The sequence below is a fragment of the Pseudophryne corroboree genome, chromosome 12 (genome assembly GCF_028390025.1).
Source record: "Pseudophryne corroboree isolate aPseCor3 chromosome 12, aPseCor3.hap2, whole genome shotgun sequence".
NCBI classification, from domain to species: Eukaryota; Metazoa; Chordata; class Amphibia; order Anura; family Myobatrachidae; genus Pseudophryne; species Pseudophryne corroboree.
This window is the reverse complement of record NC_086455.1, coordinates 125,644,328-125,666,133: the sequence shown is the minus strand read 5'-3', so window position 1 is coordinate 125,666,133 and position 21,806 is coordinate 125,644,328. Positions and strand designations below refer to the sequence as shown.

Here is a 21,806-nt window from a genome sequence, read left to right as displayed (position 1 = left end):
ATAAACGGAGAGGACGCCAGCCACTCCCTATCATCTCCAATGCACGAGTGAAAATGGCGGCGACGCGCGGCTGCTTATATAGAATCCGAATCTCGCGAGAATCCGACAGCGGGATGATGACGTTCGGGCGCGCTCGGGTTAGCCGAGCAAGGCGGGAAGGTTCGAACCTGCCTCGGACCCGTGTAAAATGGGTGAAGTTCGGGGGGCTTCGGTTTCCGAAAAACCGAACCCGCTCATCACTAGTTTTAAGTATTTAGTAGTAAGTGATGCAATGCTACAAAACCTGTTTAAAAGAAACACTTAGAAAAACCTGTAACCCTATGGAACGTGAGAGTGCTACATACATGGGGGAATTGCCACTATAGGCTACATTGGCAGAAGGTATAAAATACCTGAGTGTCAGGAGAGTGGGACAAACCCAAATTTACAACGTACAATTGGGAGGAATTAAATAGATGTTCTCAGTACATTCGTTCACAGAAATAGGGGTGTGTAGTATTCTAGAAGAGCATACTGTATACTACAGGGATCCTATTATCAGTATCACTACCACCTAATTGGTAGCACATCTACGCTGCCACTTTAAAATTTAGCGAGGTGGGTGCAGTACGACCAATAACAAGCCTCAGTGTCGGTGATTGATTCACCCACTCATACAATTCCTCCATGGTGTATCAAAGCCTGGCTTTGGGGGGTTAAGAGGACCCTAGAACCCTTGGAAAACAGAGAGGAGGGGAGGGACAAGTTACTGCCTACATGACAATTCAGGACAGCTAAAGGTGAAATGCAGCTGACTTTCTAACAAACTGTCAAAGTCGGATTTAAACTGTTGCGCTTTATTATCCACCTGCGCCACCTACTTTATATACACTATGTTGACAAAAGTGATTGGACACTGACAGCAAATCCTGTAGATCAGGGATGGGGTACCTTTGGCCCTCCAGCTGTTGTTGAAATACACATCCCAGCATGCCCTGCAACAGTTTTACCATGGCCAAATGTAAAACTGTTGCAAGGCATGCTGGTATGTGTAGTCCAACAATAGCTGGAGGGCCAAAGGTTCCCCACCCCTGCTGTAGATCAATAAGATTTTATTGACATCATTACTTTGTAGGTCTGCCATGTGCAGTGATTACTGCAGATACCCATCTTGGCAAACTGTCCACAAGTTCCTAGACAACAGCAGGCGGTAGGTTTATCACACTGAAGAAGGTTGAGTCAGCCTAGAACGCACCCATCAATTGAATTTGTCCCAGAGGTTGTCAGTGGGGTTAAGATCTGGACTCTGAGCCGACCAGTCTATCCGTGTTATTGAGTTTTCTGTATACCAGTACAGCGTCGCCCTAGAAACAGGTGGCATTGTTGTCCTGATAAAAACATTTGTCATTTCTGCAGAACTGCCACAATGTAGGGAACAAAGAGTTATAGAGAACATCTTTATACTTCTCAGAGTTAATGTGACCATGCATTAAAACTAGTGGACCCATGCCAAACCAGCTGAAACAGCCCCACAGCATAACGCCACCACCTCCATGCTTTACTGTAGGCGCTGTACACTCTAGCATCAGACGTTCTCCTGGCAATTGCCAAACCCAAACATGTCCATCTGATCTGAAAAGGGTAAACCGTGATTTGTCACTCCACAACACTCACTGCCATTGTTCCACTGTCTAGTTTTTTGACCCCCATAGTGTAGTACACTCCTATCAGTTATTTTATTAAAGACAAAAGAAAAAGAAAAACGGCTGCGCTCATGGGAGTGAAAAAATATAGAATAAATTGTAGGAGAGTAGAGCTGACGTTTCTAAAAGAGTTTATTAGTATAATACATTTAAAAGTAGCATCAAAAAGATCCACACTATTGAAATATATAAATATATAAATTTGCAACACTATAGCACCGTATATAAGATTATATCATCAGTATCCACCCAAATTGGTAAAAATCCACTAGGAATTGCTGTCCTGAAATGCTTATGCAGATGGAATATATTGCTGAGTCTAGCAGCTGTAACAATGTTGGTAATTAGGCTATAGATAAATCATCATAGTAGCTTAACCATGGTACTTGCTGTATAAATGATGGTAGTGTGAATAGTTCAACTCTCTCAATGCAGAGTGGATACAATGTTTCTATGCCACAAGTTTGTAGCAATATGCCCCGCAGCCGTCTGTCAGTATCGTATTGTGTGTAGTCACTTTACCTTCTCCCGTGGGCTGGTAACACAGAGCGTCCTCGGTTGTGAATTCCTGCAGTGCCCACTCTATTGGCTTAGCGGGGAGAGGATGGTGTGGCTGTTGCACTCAAACGGCCGTCCCGTTGCAGATGTACACGGTCTCCAAGCCGGCAAAGGGGACCAAAGTGATGCAGGCAGGGAACTGATGGCCGTATTCAGCTGTTCGGGGAGCAAGCGGTGAGAGGTGTGTGAAGGAAAGAGGGTCCTAACACGTTTCGTCACGCTCCACGTGACTTTTTCAAAGGCCCAAAACGCACCTGATCATTAAACGGCAGAGCCTCTACCGCTCGTTTAGATTCTGCATCCGCCTGCCATTGTCAAAGCCTGAGCTGAGACTGCTAAAGCTAAAATTCTGAAACCCAGCGTACCCACATCTCTGGAGGTCTCACCTAAGTAGACTGCCGACTCCTGGAAGTGTTCTGTCAGCATGATCAGCAGCTCCTCCTTCAGGAGCCCCTCCCGCAAACCAGAAGATAACTGATCTGCCCAGGCTTCCATGGTCTTATTTACCCAGGAGCCCACCAGCGCAGGCCGGATAAGTACTGCTACTGCAATGTAAATAGATTTAAGCATCGTTTTCAATTTGCGGTCCGAAGGTTCCTTTAGAGAGGTAGCCCCCGCTATTGGAAGAATGGTATTGGAAGGTGGAGTCTCCTATTGATCTCTATTGGCTGCTGGAAAAGGATAAGCGGCGAGGTTCCTTTTGGAAACCTGAAAAAAAATTTTTATCAGGGTGTTTCCAACCTAAAGCTAAATGATCATCAAGCTCTTGTAATACAGTCAGGAGAAATGTAAATATATAGATACAGACCCTGATGTGGGGAAGAAGGCAAAAGGGAAGGTAGAGCAGTCACACCCGCCCTAGTTAGCAATATATATGTATATATAGCTCAGGCACCTGATACAGTATATCTACACAGTTATCTAGAGATGTGTGTGATATGCTACACAATGTCTCCCCACAAGTTCCGTTTGTGGCTGGGTGCAGGGTGTCAGCGCTGATGATCAGCGTGGTGAGCAGCAATGGCCACTGACATGTGTACTCCCTGTACACAGGGAGCGCATGGGCCGCTGGGAGCCAGAGACCGTCTGTAGTCTGGAGTTAAGCTCCGCCCCCGCAAATGCAGAGTGCACAGCGGGTTAACATGCTCACCTAACAATACCACCTGTTAAGTTCCTGGACTCCCCGCTAGCCACGTGCTGCCATGCGGGCCGGGGGCGGTATTGCTGGCGGGGACTGGAATGTTAGCTGCATGCAGCTGCGTTAGGTACACCCCAGGGACAGTGGTCTCTGCAGCCGGAGAAGAAGAAGGCAGCGCTAAGTAATAAATATGAATGGATTGTCTGTAAGGCGCACACAATTTAAGAGGTATAAAATGCACACATAAACACATTATTTGCACAGTATTTAAATAGTCCTGTAAATAGGGGTGACAGGTGTGCCCCCTGTCACCCCGATTTACAGGACCATTTAAATACTGTGCATGCCGGCCACCTTTTTGGATTGTACTCATCTACACAGACCATCTCCTAAAACGTACCGATTACAGACTCAAGCAAGAAAGACAACCGCAGCTCTGGTGAGGATCCTGATTGCTATTACATAGTTGGGACTACCCTCCAGAGGATGTTATACAGTCGGACTTATGGTACATTGGACTGAGCTCTCGGTTCTATAGGAGTAAGAACTGTCCATTGCAATTTTAAGTGGTACAGCCCATATTGTCCTAATTTGCACATACAAAACTTGGGGTGACTTATTCAACTTCTATTCTTTTTAATGTTTTAATGTGTTTATGTGTGTATTTTATTCTTATTAAATTGTGTGCGCCTTACAGACAATCCATTCATATTTATTATTTAGCGCTGCCTTCTTCTTCTTTTTTTGGATTTATGCTTATTTGTAGGAGTGACTAATCCTATTTTTTGGCAGCTGCTGATTGGTGAACCAGCCCCGTGTGAGCGCCCGACTCCCAACCCGTTGGTTACCTTGTTTTTTCTCTGCAGCCGGGGACCCTGGCACCAGTCTCAAGAGGCTGTGATAGTCTCCCCGGCAGCTCCCTTGTTGCAGGAAAACAGGGGCAGAGCTGTTTGCCTGTCCAGCAGAAGAAAATCTTCATGTAATTAAATAAAAATACAAATACCAATATAACTGGAGAAGCCCAGAGAGGGAACCAGCTCCCACGGGCACATTTCTAAAACTGGTCTGGAGGGGGGCATAGAGGGGGAGGAGCCAGTGACAATTCTAAAATTTAAAGTGCCGGCTCCACTTAACCACCTGTCTATACCCCAATGTCTTAAGCCTCCAGTGTCCCCTAGTGGCTGAAAGAGAAAAGACTATTTCTGGTTTAAGTGAAACAACTTTCTGCTTGAACGTAGGAACAGTAAGGAGAACTGCTTTTACGTCATGTAAGAGGAGACAAGACGGCTTGCAAGACAAAGCCCCCAACCTGGTAACAGAGCTGTGGGCTATGGCATTAGCCTTAAAGAAGATACCTTTGCTATCATCAATTAAAGATCTGCTGAATGTAAAGGCTCAACTGAAGCCTGTTTGAAAGTTGACAGGACTAGATAAAGATCCCACCGTGCTGTTGGCAGATGAAACACGGTAGTGGAATACACCAACACCCCTTAAACTGGTATGGACCCCTTGAAGAAGGGCAAAATGCTGTTGGAAAAAAAAATGATAGAGTTAGAAAAAAACCTTTAGCTTTAAAAAACTCAGGGTCAAATCCAGGCTGTTAAAATCAACCCAGGGAGATCCAGCTGTAGAAATGGACGTTGTTGCAGCAGATCTGGATGACAGTGAGACGCCACTCAAGACTTGCCAAGAATTTAAAAATGTCACCGTACCCCGACATGAGTAGCCAGTCTAGAGTCACTAGGATTACAATCACACAGTGAACCCTGACTAGGGTAATTTCAGGTAGCAACCTCAGGTTTGGTGGAAACAGATACTCTAGAGGTGGTATTCAGTTACATGGGGAGCGAAAAACTAGTGTTTTTCGTGACTTATTACGATGTTTCACTGATATTTTATTATGGGGTATCCAGTTAGTTCTCCCGTGAAATTTTTTTTTTTTTTTTTTGTCAGTAGACACGCAGGTTCAGTGAAATCTGTGTGTTTTCGCCGCCGCAACCCCTGAAAAGCCAGCACTGATCCAGGTAACACAAGCCCAGATAAGCTGCTAATAGGATAGCACCACGCGATATCATTACCCACGGTAATATACTACGAGTAATTTGATATTCCCCTTTATAAGAATTTCACATAAATGTAATGACAGTCACTGCGAAAAGCCACTGGTTCCTATTAGTGATGAGCGGGTTCGGTTTCTCGGAAACCGAACCCCCCCGAACTTCACCCATTTTACACGGGTCCGAGGCAGGTTCGAACCTTCCCGCCTTGCTCGGCTAACCCGAGCGCGCCCGAACGTCATCATCCCGCTGTCGGATTCTCGCGAGATTCGGATTCTATATAAGCAGCCGCGCGTCGCCGCCATTTTCACTCGTGCATTGGAGATGATAGGGAGAGGACGTGGCTGGCGTCCTCTCCATTTATTCACTTTATTGTTGAACTTGATTGCTTAATTGTGTGGAGGACTGGGGAGCAGCTGTTAGGAGTACAGTGCAGAGTTTTGCTGATCAGTGACCACCAGTTTTATCCGTTCTCTGCCTGAAAAAAACGCTCCATATCTGTGCTCAGTGTGCTGCATATATCTGTGCTCACACTGCTTAATTGTGGGGACTGGGGAGCAGCTGTATTATATAGCAGGAGTACAGTGCAGAGTTTTGCTGACAGTGACCACCAGTATACGTTGTCTGCCTGAAAAACACTCCATTTCTTTATCATCCATAGGGGGCACTGGAGTACTCTTGGGATATGGACGGCTTAGCAGAAACAAAGGCACTGAATATTTAAATTTAGAACTCTCCACCCCTCCATATCCCAGAGTACCTCAGTGTACTACCTCAGTGTTTTTTCTGTGCTCACAGCACTAACAAGGCTTGTGGGAAGTTCCCACACTTGGTGGAAGATTTTATTAAATTTTTCATTTTTACTTTTACATTTTACCATTTTTTTTCACATAGCACATCCCTTCCCAGTTTCTGGAAAAACATGGGTCCGGGATAGTGCCGCTGCACGGGCAGCGCATGGCGTTTCGGTCCTCACAAAGAGCACCCTCACAGCCACAGGCAGCCCACTGTCTCCTGCAACAGCTGGACGGGGCTTACACATAGAAGCCCCGTCGCAGCCATGACCTGAAGAGCTGGACGGAGCTTACAGATAGAAGCCCCGTCGCAGCCATGACCGGAGAACTCGGAGCTTAGAAGCCCGTCGCAGACCTCCCTACAAAAGGTATGCTGGGGAAACGGGGTGGTCAGCGCAGACTGCCGCCCCGCTGTGTGGGGTCCGTTGGTAATGCGCCCGCTCACTGCCGCTCATAATAGCCGCCCCAGCCGCTCCGTCCAGCGCTCCGTCTGCCCGCTCCGGCCGCCCGCCCCAGGCGCTCCGTCCTCCCGCCAGGCGCTCCGTCAGCGCTGTATTGAAAGTGCAGCGCCCAGAGGGGGAGACCCGCCGCAGCTTGGCTAGCGACGCCGGAAGCAGCTACGCGCTCCGGCCAGCCGACCTCCGCTGCTCTGAAATGTGTCCCTCGCCTCCCTGCAATGAGCTTCCCGGCTCACCGCTGAGACAGCGCTACAGGGAGTACAGGGAAGGGGTGGGTGGGGGACCTGGCTGATTACAGCGCGGCTGCAAGGGGAAAGAATAGCAGGCTGCCATATCTATAGAAATGTTAATACAAAATTAACTGCAGGCAGAGCTTATATTAACTGGATTGTGACCTGCCTGTGATTATGCACTGTATAATAGGCTATTGAGCCTATATTAACACTGAAGGCATGTATTGTAACCTGCATGTGTTTATCTCTGTATACTAGACTGTGATTATCAATGTATAATAGTCTATTGAGTCTATATTAACACTGCAGCAGGTATTGTACTCTGTCCTGTGATTATCAGTGTAAGCATGGCATGGGGGCCATTTTAACCATGTTTCCTGTTTCTTCCAGTTTGTAATTCCAGAACATTCCTGCCCTACATCTCTACTCCACACGGAGGCGCAGGGGTGTTAGTGGGAATTTTGGTTCAGGTTTCACATAGGCTGCCCATGTGAACTGTATTTCGACATAAATATATATATATATATATATATATATATATATATATATATATATATATATATTACACACCTTAAGTAAAGATTTTACTGGGTCGTGCAAGTGTCTGGCCTTTGGCTATTGTGTTGTCTGTGTGTATAAGGGGTAAGGCTCCAACACAGACTAAATATAAGGTTTACTACAATGTCTGTACATAAATCTACCACAGATTCAGTTGCTTTGTAGGTTTCCACTCCGGAAGCCTGTTCATTCCCAGATCCTATGTTAAGCATTGGCAATTCAAATTGACTCCGCTCGACAGGAGCGGTAAGATCGGAGTCTCGGAAGTTACTCCGCCAGCTCTAACGGAGGAGTCTCAGCCTTTCCAAAGGTCCAACTTCCCTTTGGGTACCAGGGTGTTAATTTAACTGGTCTTATAATTTAATGCAGTCTGACAATTCTATGTCAAACCTCACAGCGATAACTACGAGTGAGAAGGGCACATTAGACCAGCAGTCAGATAGTGCGGGGTTTGGGCAACCATACATTGCTAATGATCAGTGAGTCAATGTCTCAATTTTACAGAGACTAAGGAGACTCTAACATCTAATCCGTCGTATTTAATAAACGACAGATCTTCAATGAGTTTCTTATTTAGAATATCTGACTAAGATTTAAGTCTATTTACCCGTTTCCACATCTAAATGGGAGAATCGCCATTGGTGAATTCGTCTGTGTCAAACCTTATAAAGACCCAAGATACATTTGGGTCACTAGGCGCTCTATGTATGGAAACAATGATGACGTTAGACTTATCGTTAATGAGAAGCTGCAGAGTATCTCTGTAAAGCTTCTGCTGACGCCTGTTACCTCGATTCTCGCTTTTCATTGTCGCTAGTTTCAGCACGACAAGGCCAGAAGTTGTTTGGTCCTAAATTTGATATTTCAGGCCAAGGCGGGGGGGAGGGGTAAAGTCTAGCCATTGCCTCCTCCGGTATCAAGACGGAAATACTCTGGTCCGGCGTTTAAAGCCTTTAGACTTCAGTCTTTTCAAGGCTGTGGTACAAAAACAGTCACGCCTTGTAACGCCAGGGCGCTAAAGTCACAACAAGCCAGTGGCTTGACGGCCTCTCAGGCCATCTCGAATTTCCAATTGTGGAAGCGCGCCTTTACACGTTACATTTGCCGGGTTTCCAGCCATCCAATCATGGATGTATCCGCTATTTAAAGGTTAAAAGACAAGACTGCCTCTGTCGGACGAAATTAGGCGTTTTGGCAGGTTGCCATTCAGTCTCTGCTGGTTTCAGCAGTTTTTATTTCCAGGCCTGGTACACCAACAAAGTCAGGGTTATTATTCCCCTCTGTTTGGGGTACCGAAGCCGGAGGGCTCCGTCGCAGTCTCAATCAGCAAGTCACTTACTACAGATTGAAAATGGATTTTCTGCGGTTAGTATTTGCATATTTGGAGCCACAAGATGGCATGATTGCGCTTGATCTTCAGGATGCGTATTTACCCATTACGGTTTGGTCACTTCATCACAGGTTCTTGCGTTTTGCAATACGCCGCAACCATTAACCGTTTCAGGTTCTACCGTTTGGCCTCTTGTCAGAGCCTCGGGTATTCACCAAAGTGATGTTTGTGATGATAGCTCATCTCAGAGCCCTGGCAGTGACAATCGTTCCATACTTAGACGATCTGCTCATAAGAGCTCCGTCTCAACAGAGGCTCCTCTTACTTGCGCTACTAACGTACACCACGGTTGCAGTGTCAAGTTCAAAAACAATCGCATCTAATTCCGTCTCAACGACTTCGATTCCTAGGTATGATTACAGATACGGTAAATCAAAGATTTCCCTACTACACCAGAAAGAACAGATTATACGATCTGGTACAATTAGTGCTCAAGCCACGCACACTATCGGTACATTGGTGTATTCGCCTATTAGGAACAATGATGTGCTTTCGAAGCGCTTCAGTTCGGCGGGTTTCACTCGCGTTTCCCACAGGGGGCCGAGGGTGTCTCTACTCTGGGCGAGAGTCTCAGAGGTTGGGGAGTTGTAGTTTAAAATGGTCAGCGACAGGGTTTCTAAACGGATCACGACAGATTGCTGTCTATAGATGTCCTGGAACTCCGTGCAATTTACAATGCACTACATGCTTCGCTCTCAGACTGTCCAAGTGCAGTCAGACAACGCAACGGTAGTTGCATACACAACAACCAGGGAGGACAGAGAAGCCGCATGGCAATGCGGGAAGTAGCTCGAATCCTCAATTGCCCAGAATACCACAAGGTGATATTGTCGACTGGGTTCATTCCGGGAGTGGACATCTGTGAGACAGATGATCTCAACCGTCGTGATTTTCATCCAGGAGACTGGGCATTAAATCGAGAGGTGTTTCACATGTGGGTCCACAGGTGGGGTTTCCCTCAGGTGGACATGATGGCATCTCGCCACAATTACAAACGCCCAGTATGTGTACAGAACGACAGATCCCAAGGGCAGTGGCGGTGGATGCTCTCACATTCGCGTGGCCGTACAGCCTCGTGTATCTGGTTCCACCGTTTTCCGCTGCTCTCTCCGTTGCTAAAACGGATCATAAGACAGTTCGTCACAGTCATACTAGGGATATCTCATGGGTCTCGGAGAGCTTACTTCTGGAATCTCCGAGGAATACTCGCAGACGATCCTTGGCCGCTCATACTACGTCCAGCCCGTTACAACAGGGGCCATTCTTTTACCTCTATTTACCGCGGCTGCGGTTGACGGGGTGGTTGTTGAGACCGCCCTCTTAAGAAACAGAGAGGGCATTACAGTATCGGTTATACCAACCATGTTACGAGCTAGGCAGCCGGTTACGGCAGCTCATTATTACAGAATTTGGCGTGCCTATATAGGTTGGTGTGAAGCTCGGAAGTTTCCGACATCATCTTTCAAGTTACCCGTATTCTGTTATTTTTACAGACGGGGTTGGATGGAGAACTGCGTTTATCTACACTGAAGGTGCAGGTATCTGTGTTGTCAATTTATTTTCAAAGACGATTGGCTCTATTGCCGTCGGTACACACCTTTCTGCAGGGTGTCCTCAGGGTGCAGCCTCCATTTATCCCACCTACAGCGCCATGCGACTTGAAGCTGGGTTCAGATTTCTAACAGTCTTCATATTTTGAACCCTTACAACAAGTGGATATTACGTTTCTCACTTGGAAAACGTTTTTTCTTCTAGCCTTAGCTTCGAAAAGGGGTTTTTCAAATTTGGGTGCCTTGTCTTCAAGCCACCGTATTTGGGTTTCCTGATGACAGAGCGGAACTTCGGACGAATTCCGATTTCTTACCAAAGCTAGTGTCATTTTTTCACATCAATCAACTAATAGTGGTTCCTGTGTTGACAGCACATTCTAGAATTCTGATTGTGGTACGCGCATTACGCGTTTATATGTCCCGGACGTCTACAGTTCGTAATACGGATACGTTGTTTGTTCACTATGATGCTGCCAAGTGGGGTTAGCCAGCTTCTCAGCAGATCTTATCCACATGGATAAAACTGACTACACGTCAGGCTTACCTTAAGGCTAAGTTACAGTCGCCTACATCAGTAATAGCTCATCCCACAGGTTCTGTGGGAACGTCATGGCCAGCTGGTCGTGGAGCTTCTACGACGCAGCTTGACCGTGCGGCTACATGGTCTTCAGTGCACACGTTTGTGCGCGTTTACAAGTTTGAAACGTTTGCGGCATCAGCATCTAGCTTTGGCCGCTTAGTGTTACAGGTGTCAAACAGCTCTCCCGCCCACGGGGGAAGCTTTGGTACGTCCCAAGAGTACTCCAGTGACCCCTAGTGGATGATAAAGAAAATAGGATTTTGGTACTTACCAGGTAAATCCTTTTCTTTGAATCCATAGGGGGCACTGGACGCCCACCCAGAGCAATTTTACCTGGGTTGTTTTAAGCTCAGACGAGCTTATGGTAACACATTTTCACCGATTGGTTCAAATTATAAAGTTCTATCGGTTATGGTGTCAACGGTTTAGTTGTCAGTAACGTTATGTGTCAACTTTGTTGTTGTCCGTTATGTTATAGGAATTCTCCATTGTCAACCTCTCTATAGTTCCTGTTCGGCTCAGTAAAAAACACTGAGGTAGTACACTGAGGTACTCTGGGATATGGAGGGGTGGAGAGTTCTAAATTTAAATATTCAGTGCCTTTGTTTCTGCTAAGCCGTCCATATCCCAAGAGTACTCCAGTGCCCCCTATGGATTCAAAGAAAAGGATTTACCTGGTAAGTACCAAAATCCTATTATCTGTGCTCAGTGTGCTGCTTTATTCAATTGTGGGGACTGGGGACCTCCAGTATAATTAATATTATATAGGAGGAGTACAGTGCAGAGTGACCACCAGTATACTATATATAGCAGTACGATACGGAAGGCCACTGCTGTGCCTACCTCTGTGTCGTCATTAAGTATACTATCCATCTACATTCTATACCTGTGGTGCATTTTAGTTTTGCAGTTTGCCGACACAGTGACCACCAGTATACTATATATAGCAGTACGATACGGAAGGCCACTGCTGTGCCTACCTCTGTGTCGTCATTAAGTATACTATCCATCTACATTCTATACCTGTGGTGCATTTTAGTTTTGCAGTTTGCCGACACAGTGACCACCAGTATACTATATATAGCAGTACGATACGGAAGGCCACTGCTGTGCCTACCTCTGTGTCGTCATTAAGTATACTATCCATCTACATTCTATACCTGTGGTGCATTTTAGTTTTGCAGTTTGCCGACACAGTGACCACCAGTATACTATATATAGCAGTACGATACGGAAGGCCACTGCTGTGCCTACCTCTGTGTCGTCATTAAGTATACTATCCATCTACATTCTATACCTGTGGTGCATTTTAGTTTTGCAGTTTGCTGACACAGTGACCACCAGTATACTATATATAGCAGTACGATACGGAAGGCCACTGCTGTGCCTACCTCTGTGTCGTCATTAAGTATACTATCCATCTACATTCTATACCTGTGGTGCATTTTAGTTTTGCAGTTTGCTGACACAGTGACCACCAGTATACTATATATAGCAGTACGATACGGAAGGCCACTGCTGTGCCTACCTCTGTGTCGTCATTAAGTATACTATCCATCTACATTCTATACCTGTGGTGCATTTTAGTTTTGCAGTTTGCCGACACAGTGACCACCAGTATACTATATATAGCAGTACGATACGGAAGGCCACTGCTGTGCCTACCTCTGTGTCGTCATTAAGTATACTATCCATCTACATTCTATACCTGTGGTGCATTTTAGTTTTGCAGTTTGCCGACACAGTGACCACCAGTATACTATATATAGAAGTACGATACGGAAGGCCACTGCTGTGCCTACCTCTGTGTCATCATTAAGTATACTATCCATCTACATTCTATACCTGTGGTGCATTTTAGTTTTGCAGTTTGCCGACACAGTGACCACCAGTATATTATATATAGCAGTACGATATGGAAGGCCACTGCTGTGCCTACCTCTGTGTCGTCATTAAGTATACTATCCATCTACATTCTATACCTGTGGTGCATTTTAATTTTGCAGTTTGCCGACACAGTGTCCACCAGTATACTATATATAGCAGTACGATACGGAAGGCCACTGCTGTGCCTACCTCTGTGTCATCATTAAGTATACTATCCATCTACATTCTATACCTGTGGTGCATTTTAGTTTTGCAGTTTGCCGACACAGTGTCCACCAGTATACTATATATAGCAGTACGATACGGAAGGCCACTGCTGTGCCTACTTCTGTGTCGTCATTACGTATACTATCCATCTACATTCTATACCTGTGGTGCATTTTAGTTTTGCAGTTTGCCGACACAGTGTCCACCAGTATACTATATATAGCAGTACAATACGGAAGGCCACTGCTGTGCCTACCTCTGTGTCGTCATTAAGTATACTATCCATCTACATTCTATACCTGTGGTGTATTTTAGTTTTGCAGTTTGCCGACACAGTGTCCACCAGTATACTATATATAGCAGTACGATACGGAAGGCCACTGCTGTGCCTACCTCTGTGTCGTCATTACGTATACTATCCATCTACATTCTATACCTGGGGTGCATTTTAGTTTTGCAGTTTGCCGACACAGTGACCACCAGTATACTATATATAGCAGTACGATACGGAAGGCCACTGCTGTGCCTACCTCTGTGTCGTCATTAAGTATACTATCCATCTACATTCTATACCTGTGGTGCATTTTAATTTTGCAGTTTGCCGACACAGTGTCCACCAGTATACTATATATAGCAGTACGATACGGAAGGCCACTGCTGTGCCTACCTCTGTGTCGTCATTAAGTATACTATCCATCTACATTCTATACCTGTGGTGCATTTTAGTTTTGCAGTTTGCTGACACAGTGTCCACCAGTATACTATATATAGCAGTACGATACGGAAGGCCACTGCTGTGCCTACCTCTGTGTCGTCATTACGTATACTATCCATCTACATTCTATACCTGTGGTGAATTTTAGTTTTGCAGTTTGCCGACACAGTGTCCACCAGTATACTATATATAGCAGTACGATACGGAAGGCCACTGCTGTGCCTACCTCTGTGTCGTCATTAAGTATACTATCCATCTACATTCTATACCTGTGGTGCATTTTAGTTTTGCAGTTTGCCGACACAGTGTCCACCAGTATACTATATATAGCAGTACGATACGGAAGGCCACTGCTGTGCCTACCTCTGTGTCGTCATTATGTATACTATCCATCTACATTCTATACCTGTGGTGCATTTTAGTTTTGCAGTTTGCCGACACAGTGACCACCAGTATACTATATATAGAAGTACGATACGGAAGGCCACTGCTGTGCCTACCTCTGTGTCGTCATTAAGTATACTATCCATCTACATTCTATACCTGTGGTGCATTTTAGTTTTGCAGTTTGCTGACACACTGTCCACCAGTATACTATATATAGCAGTACGATACGGAAGGCCACTGCTGTGCCTACCTCTGTGTCGTCATTAAGTATACTATCCATCTACATTCTATACCTGTGGTGCATTTTAGTTTTGCAGTTTGCTGACAGTGACCACCAGTATATATATAAACAGCGACCTTGGTGCGCCTCTTTTTTTCTTTGCATCATGTGCTGTTTGGGGACAATTTTTTTGAAGTGCCATCCTGCCTGACACTGCAGTGCCACTCCTAGATGGGCCAGGTGTTTGTGTCGGCCACTTGTGTCGCTTAGCTTAGTCACACAGCGACCTTGGTGCGCCTCTTTTTTTCTTTGCATCATGTGCTGTTTGGAGACTATTTTTTTGAAGTGCCATCCTGCCTGACACTGCAGTGCCACTCCTAGATGGGCCAGGTGTTTGTGTCGGCCACTTGTGTCGCTTAGCTTAGCCATCCAGCAACCTTGGTGCGCCTCTTTTTTTCTTTGCATCATGTGTTGTTTGGGGACTATTTTTTTGAAGTGCTATCCTGCCTGACACTGCAGTGCCACTCCTAGATGGGCCAGGTGTTTGTGTCGGCCACTTGTGTCGCTTAGCTTAGTCACACAGCGACCTTGGTGCGCCTCTTTTTTTCTTTGCATCATGTGCTGTTTGGGGACTATTTTTTTGAAGTGCCATCCTGCCTGACACTGCAGTGCCACTCCTAGATGGGCCAGGTGTTTGTGTCGGCCACTTGTGTCGCTTAGCTTAGTCACACAGCGACCTTGGTGCGCCTCTTTTTTTCTTTGCATCATGTGCTGTTTGGGGACTATTTTTTGAAGTGCCATCCTGCCTAAAACTGCAGTGCCACTCCTAGATGGGCCAGGTGTTTGTGTCGGCCACTTGTGTCGCTTAGCTTAGTCACACAGCGACCTTGGTGCGCCTCTTTTTTTCTTTGCATCATGTGCTGTTTGGGGACTATTTTTTTGAAGTGCCATCCTGCCTGACACTGCAGTGCCACTCCTAGATGGGCCAGGTGTTTGTGTCGGCCACTTGTGTCGCTTAGCTTAGTCACACAGCGACCTTGGTGCGCCTCTTTTTTTCTTTGCATCATGTGCTGTTTGGGGACTATTTTTTTGAAGTGCCATCCTGCCTGACACTGCAGTGCCACTCCTAGATGGGCCACGTGTTTGTGTCGGCCACTTGTGTCGCTTAGCTTAGTCACACAGCGACCTTGGTGCGCCTCTATCTCGCTGTTGGCGCTTAACAGATACCATACTTACACCACTGCCATAGTACTGAATGGCCTAAAACAAACTGGTTGGCCGGCAAAGCCAAACTGGGCTCTCTGGAGCGTTAGAAGAATGGCTGCGAGGTTGAGTACAGTGATTGTCAGATTTGGCTATGATGACAACTGGAGGTGTTGGTGCTGAAGATGCAATGTCACAGCACTCAAAACCTAGCGACAGAAGTCACAATGACCACAAGTGAGGTTGGTCCAAACTATAAAACTAAAGGAGATGCTGAGCAGCACGATCAGCTTGGGAGTATTACCCATTGAAATAACAGTTAGGGAAACCTGGGGTATGATACAGTCACAAACAAGGAGACGATCGTGTGCAACAAATATTGGCCCAACAAGACCGAAGGACTAGGCAGTAACAGCCCACTAGTGATAAAGTTCAGGAAGCAGACAGTAGGCGAACAGCGAGAAAGATGCAATGTTGTAGCACCTGAACTGTGTAGACCAGGTGTCGTTAAAAGCATGAAGTAAAGACAAGCTGCATAAATATATTGTTTAAATACAGTGATGTGACCGCGATCAGATTAGACCACTAAACTGAATGGAAAGACGCGCTTACTGGCGACTATTGTAAGAGAAGGACAAAAAAGAATCCCAGGCCAACTCAATGTTCAAAATTGCAAAAGTGCCATATCGGCTTGAAGAACCTGCATAGCCCCAACAAGGAACAAGGCGGAGCTCTTGTTGTAATGGTTGAACAAGACTGTTAGACTGGACAGTCTGGCCAATACCATGTTAAAACACCGTATTCTGGATAGGAGTGTGAAGGCCCAATGTGTACGGCCACTATCCTATTATCAGCACCACTGTGAAGTTGTGTGGCCTTTTGGAGCAGGTTATCTTCAACAAATAACTGAGTCTGCCTAGGTTTGTCATAGGGTAAAGCACCCAAAAGGAAGGTTAGGAAAGAATGTCGGCAAGTGGAATCACTTTTAACACCCACCCCCCACCCCCAAGCCACACACTCTACGCAAAGGACCTAGCATATTACATACTGCTAACAAGGGAGGGAATACTGCTCTTGAAAGGAGGAAAACAACCGAAGATAACAAGTGCCCCATAGAAGCACCACAGTACAATTCAATAAGGTGGGACACTGACTTGTTGAGAGCCTGAGCCCCTGTATGTTGTACTATGGCTGACACAGTGTCCTTCAATACTTGCACGGGACTGGTCGGTACTTGAAAGCGCACAGAAAACCACTGAGTTAGCCACTGTATGCATAAATATACACACACACACACACACAAAGGAGAAAGAAACAGCAAAACAAGCATAGGTAAGTGAGAACCACAGGAATACAATTGTAGCGCAGATACTCACAGTTGAGTAACACGGTCTACATACTGATGAACACCCCAAACTGAGCGTGAGACAGCGACATACTGTATGGCACAGGTGCCCATGGTGAGCTTAAGAAACAGCAATATATAGCGTATATAGATACACGCATAGGTGAGTGTGATGAACAACAAAAGCAAGCATGAGACACAGCAATGTACAGCATACCAAGATATGTATAGGTGAGAGGGACACCATGCCATCTTCTGATGAACAAACATAAGTGAGCGTGAGACACTGCAATATTTATATAGCGTACACAGACATGCATAGGCGAGAGTGACACAGTATTACATACTGAAAACCACACATAGCAACATGTAGCTTACATAAACATGGTTAGGCTTACATAAACACTCATAGGTGAGAGTGCCCATTGGTGTAGAGAAGGGGGGAAGTGGTTAGATTTGACCTGGGCCTGTTGGAGGGACCTGGGTCCTGCTGCCCTCCGACTTCGTGGCTGCACAAACACTTTTTTCAAATGTACTAAGGAGGGGGGCTTGCCACACCCCCTCCTATTACCTGGGCCCGGCACAGCTGTCGGTGACCCTTTGAGTGCAACAGCAATATATACTGATAACACCCATAGGAATGAGGAGAATATCTTCAGTTTCACTTTCTCTTCCCTGCAGCAAGGTAGCCTGTAGTAACTGTAAATGAGAGGAGTCCATTCCTGCATGTGAAGTGGTGCGCAGTAACTATGACTGTACCACGTCTGCTGAAATGTGGAAATGAGACCAGCAATCAAGGCTGTGCCCCCTCTCTCAGCGCAGTGTCGGACTGGGGCATGTAGGGTCCACCGGGGGAATGCAGTGGTAGGGGCCCATGTTTAGTGGTGTGGCTAGTCTGCTGAGGGGGTGTGGCCTGCCATATCATTGGTTTGACTAACCATTAGAGAGTGCAACGTCTGGGCCCCTTCATAAATATATACAGTAAATTCAGCTGCTGCATGCATGATAATGTACCAGATTAATAACAGCAACGCACTGTAGAAAATACACCATAGTCCAGTATAAGGCAACATATGTATAATGTATAATTCAAATGCATAGTCTAGAACCTGATCCTTAGAGCAGGAGGTGGGCCCCCGGGCAGTGGAACCCACCGGTGGTTTCCCCTGTACCCATGTGGGCCAGTCCAAGCCTGTCTCAGCGCATTCACTCTCTGCTGCGGTGCTACTCCCTTTTAAATAAAGAGGAAAGCATCTGGGATATGCAGCCGCCAGAAAGATTGCGCCGCCCATACAGGACCACACTGCTGCTCCTGCACCCCAGAGCGCGCACTGTCCCTGGGTCCCGTCAGACTCCATAGAGACTGGATTGCTGTGTGGGCAGGTTCCGGTCTGAAGATCGACAGTGTCTAGGTCGACAATGTTTAGGTCGACCACTACAGGTCGACAGTCACTAGGTCGACATGGATGGAAGGTCGACAGGGTTTCTAGGTCGACATGTGCTAGGTCGACAGGTCTAAAGGTCGACATGAGTTTTTCACGTTTTTTTTTGTTGGATTTTTTTATACTTAACGATCCACGTGGACTACTATTGGAACGAATAAGTGTGCCGAGCGTAGCGAAGGCACCATGCCCGAAGCATGGCGAGCGAAGCGAGCCATGCGAGGGGACGCGGTGCACTAATTTGGGATCCCGGTCACTTTACGAAGAAAACGACACCAAAAAAAAAAAAAATCCTCATGTCGACCTTTAGACCTGTCGACCTAGCACATGTCGACCTAGAAACCCTGTCGACCGTCCATCCATGTCGACCTAGTGACTGTCGACCTATAGTGGTCGACCTAAACATTGTCGACCTAGATACTGTCGATAAAACGAACCACACCCGTGTGGGCACCCCCCTTCCATTCCGTACCCCCCTCCCCCCACCCCCCGCATGGCAACCCGAATACAGCTTCCAGCAGCTGCATGCACTCATACTGTACTGCTATTAGCAGTACACAGCACCTAACTTAAAAGAATCGAAAGACTTACAAATAAAGAAAAAAATCATTTAGCTACAAAAAGGGCTGCACAGGACCTGAAAACGTTCCCGACTCCATGAGGCATATAAAGAAGACTGAAATTCCAGGGTTGCAGGGGAACGGAGCTTATATTTTAAAGCTACAGTAGTTTATGTACCAACTCCTCCACCCAAACATGTCCAGTCCCCAGCCTTGCTGAAAGAGAAATAACGTGCTGATTTATGAAAGTTGGAGGTACACTTTTGAAACAACTGATAGGCTAAATGAAAACCTGGGACAGTTGTCTTATTTGCCATTCTCTTGAGTTAGCCCTAAATTACAATCTAAAATATGATGCATAGTTTGTGGTTTGATTTGCAGCAAGTTATGAAAGTATGATCATATTCAAGAACAATATTTTGTGTTTAAGGTAACACATTGAATTGGATAATTGGTGATCCTAGTTCTACCCCTGATTGCCACCAGCGAGAGAGTAAGTTGAAGATGTGGTTTCAACCCCAACAAGATAGAAGCGAGTCAAATTATGACAGCTCGAGCTGTGACTCACTAGACAGTTGGATCAGAAAAGATGCTAAGAGCCGACGACCAGCCTTAATCCGGACACGAACTGAGAAAATCCCTACATTTGATGAGTTCTTTGATCATGACTTTTAAACAGTTGATGATTATGTTTATTTTGTACTAAGGCAAAGTGTTTTCCAGTCATTCACATTATCACTGTATTTGATATTAATGGTTGGGACTGCTGCCTTGCAGAGCTGGGACCTTCAGTTCAGCTGTGACCAAGGCCCAATCTATGGGATTTCTCCATCTTTTGCTTTCAAAAAGTGTTGAAATAACTAGACTATGAAAGTACAGAATTTTTTTTAGTTATTTACAAATACAGGTTGAGTATCCCTTATCCAAAATGCTTGGGACCAGAGGTATTTTGGATATGGGATTTTTACGTATTTTGGAATAATTGCATACCATAATGAGATATCATGGTGATGGGACCTAAATCTAAGCACAGAATGCATTTATGTTACATATACACCTTATACACACAGCCTGAAGGTAATTTTAGCCAAATTTTTTTATAACTTTGTGCATTAAACAAAGTGTGTCTACGTTCACACAATTCATTTATGTTTCATATAAACCTTATACACACAGCCTGAAGGTCATTTAATACAATATTTTTAATAACTTTGTGTATTAAACAAAGTTTGTGTACATTGAGCCATCAGAAAACAAAGGTTTCACTATCTCAATCTCACTCAAAAAAGTCAGTATTTCGGAATATTCCGTATTTCGGAATATTTGGATATGGGATATTCAACCTGTACATATCAGTAACTGTGAATGAATGAATCCATTTATACAAGCAATCACGCCATGCACACTCTAAACACTATACAATAGCACTTACCTTACCGTTCATTATAATGCATCTCCTAAGCAACCCCAGTTAGCCAAGGCCTTCCTTATTCATATAGTGGTCAGATTCCTGTCTTGTGTGTTTGCTTTACGTTTAGGGAGTGGCTGTGACTTCTCCTCTTGGCTACCATCACATGCTTTACCTGGTGATACTGAAAGAAGAAACATGATTGTAGAAATATGTAATAAAATGAAAATACTTTATTTTATGCATCAGTTAATTATTCTTTACAATCACTTCATGACATTAAAAATGCGGAAAACTTTTTTTTATATGTTGTGCAAAATTCAACAAAATTCAACAGTGAAATTTATTTATTTGAACCAGTATGTGACTTTCATATACAGGTTGAGTATCCCATATCCAAATATTCCAAAATATGGAAACACGGACTTTTTGGAGTGAGAGTGAGATAGTGAAACCTTTTGTTTTCTGATGGCTCAATGTACACAAACTTTGTTTAATACACAAAGTTTTTAAAATGTTTTATTAAATGACCTACCTGGCTGTGTGTATAAGGTGTATATGAAACATAAATGCATTCTGTGCTTAGACTTAGGTCCCATTGCCATGATATCTTATTATGATATGCAATTATTCCAAAACACGGAAAAATCCGATATCCAAAATAGTTCTGGTCCTGAGCATTTTGGATATGGGATACTCACCCTGTATCTATAGAGACTATATATTACTGATCTGAATAATGCGCTTGAAATAACTGCTGTTTCTATCTACTGCTAGTTGCTGGGATTTGGGGGAGACGCTTCTCTAAGTAAACGGAGAGTTACCGGCAAACTTTCAAATTACTTCCAAGTTTAATTCTTCACCTGTATTAGATTCCATTCAGACTGCACTAAAGATTTGAGTGGGACTTTGACTGTCATGGACACTACTGTACTTTTACAACTTACCTGCCGTGGGGTATGGAATATTACCAAAGCCAGCTGGGCTTTCACTGCTCCTGTCACCCTGCCATTTCAGGGTAGATCCATTCTGCTCATGTACAGGATGGATCTCCTACTTTAGCCACCCAGCAGTAATGTAAAGGCCTGTGATTGGCAACATCACTGCCAAATCTGCAACTCAGAAAACGGTGCAATCGGCATTCTGGAGTGCATGTGCCGTATAGTAATGTTTAAGGGCAAATAGGGTAAGTAAAGTTAGTCTCTGAACATTGGTGGTCATTCCGAGTTGTTCGCTCGTTGCCGATTTTCTCTATATTGCGATTAGTCGCTTACTGCGCATGCGCAAGGTTCGCAGAGCGCATGCACTTAGTTATTTTACTCAAAAGTTAGGTATTTTACTCACGGCATAACGAGGATTTTTCATCGTTCTGGTGATCGGAGTGTGATTGACAGGAAGTGGGTGTTTCTGGGCGGAAACTGGCCGTTTTATGGG

At 45.1% G+C, this 21,806-nt stretch overlaps 1 protein-coding gene across 1 annotated transcript in view; it reads left to right on the top strand.

Moving 5' to 3' along the window:
- CCDC198 (coiled-coil domain containing 198) overlaps positions 1-20,758 on the top strand; it is an 84,926-nt gene extending 64,168 nt beyond the window's left edge. The window contains exon 6 of the mRNA XM_063947279.1: positions 19,395-20,758. Coding sequence (XP_063803349.1) covers positions 19,395-19,639 — 245 coding nt within the window. The 3' untranslated portion in view covers positions 19,640-20,758. The remainder of the gene's footprint in view (positions 1-19,394) is intronic.
- Positions 20,759-21,806: the final 1,048 nt, after the last annotated feature.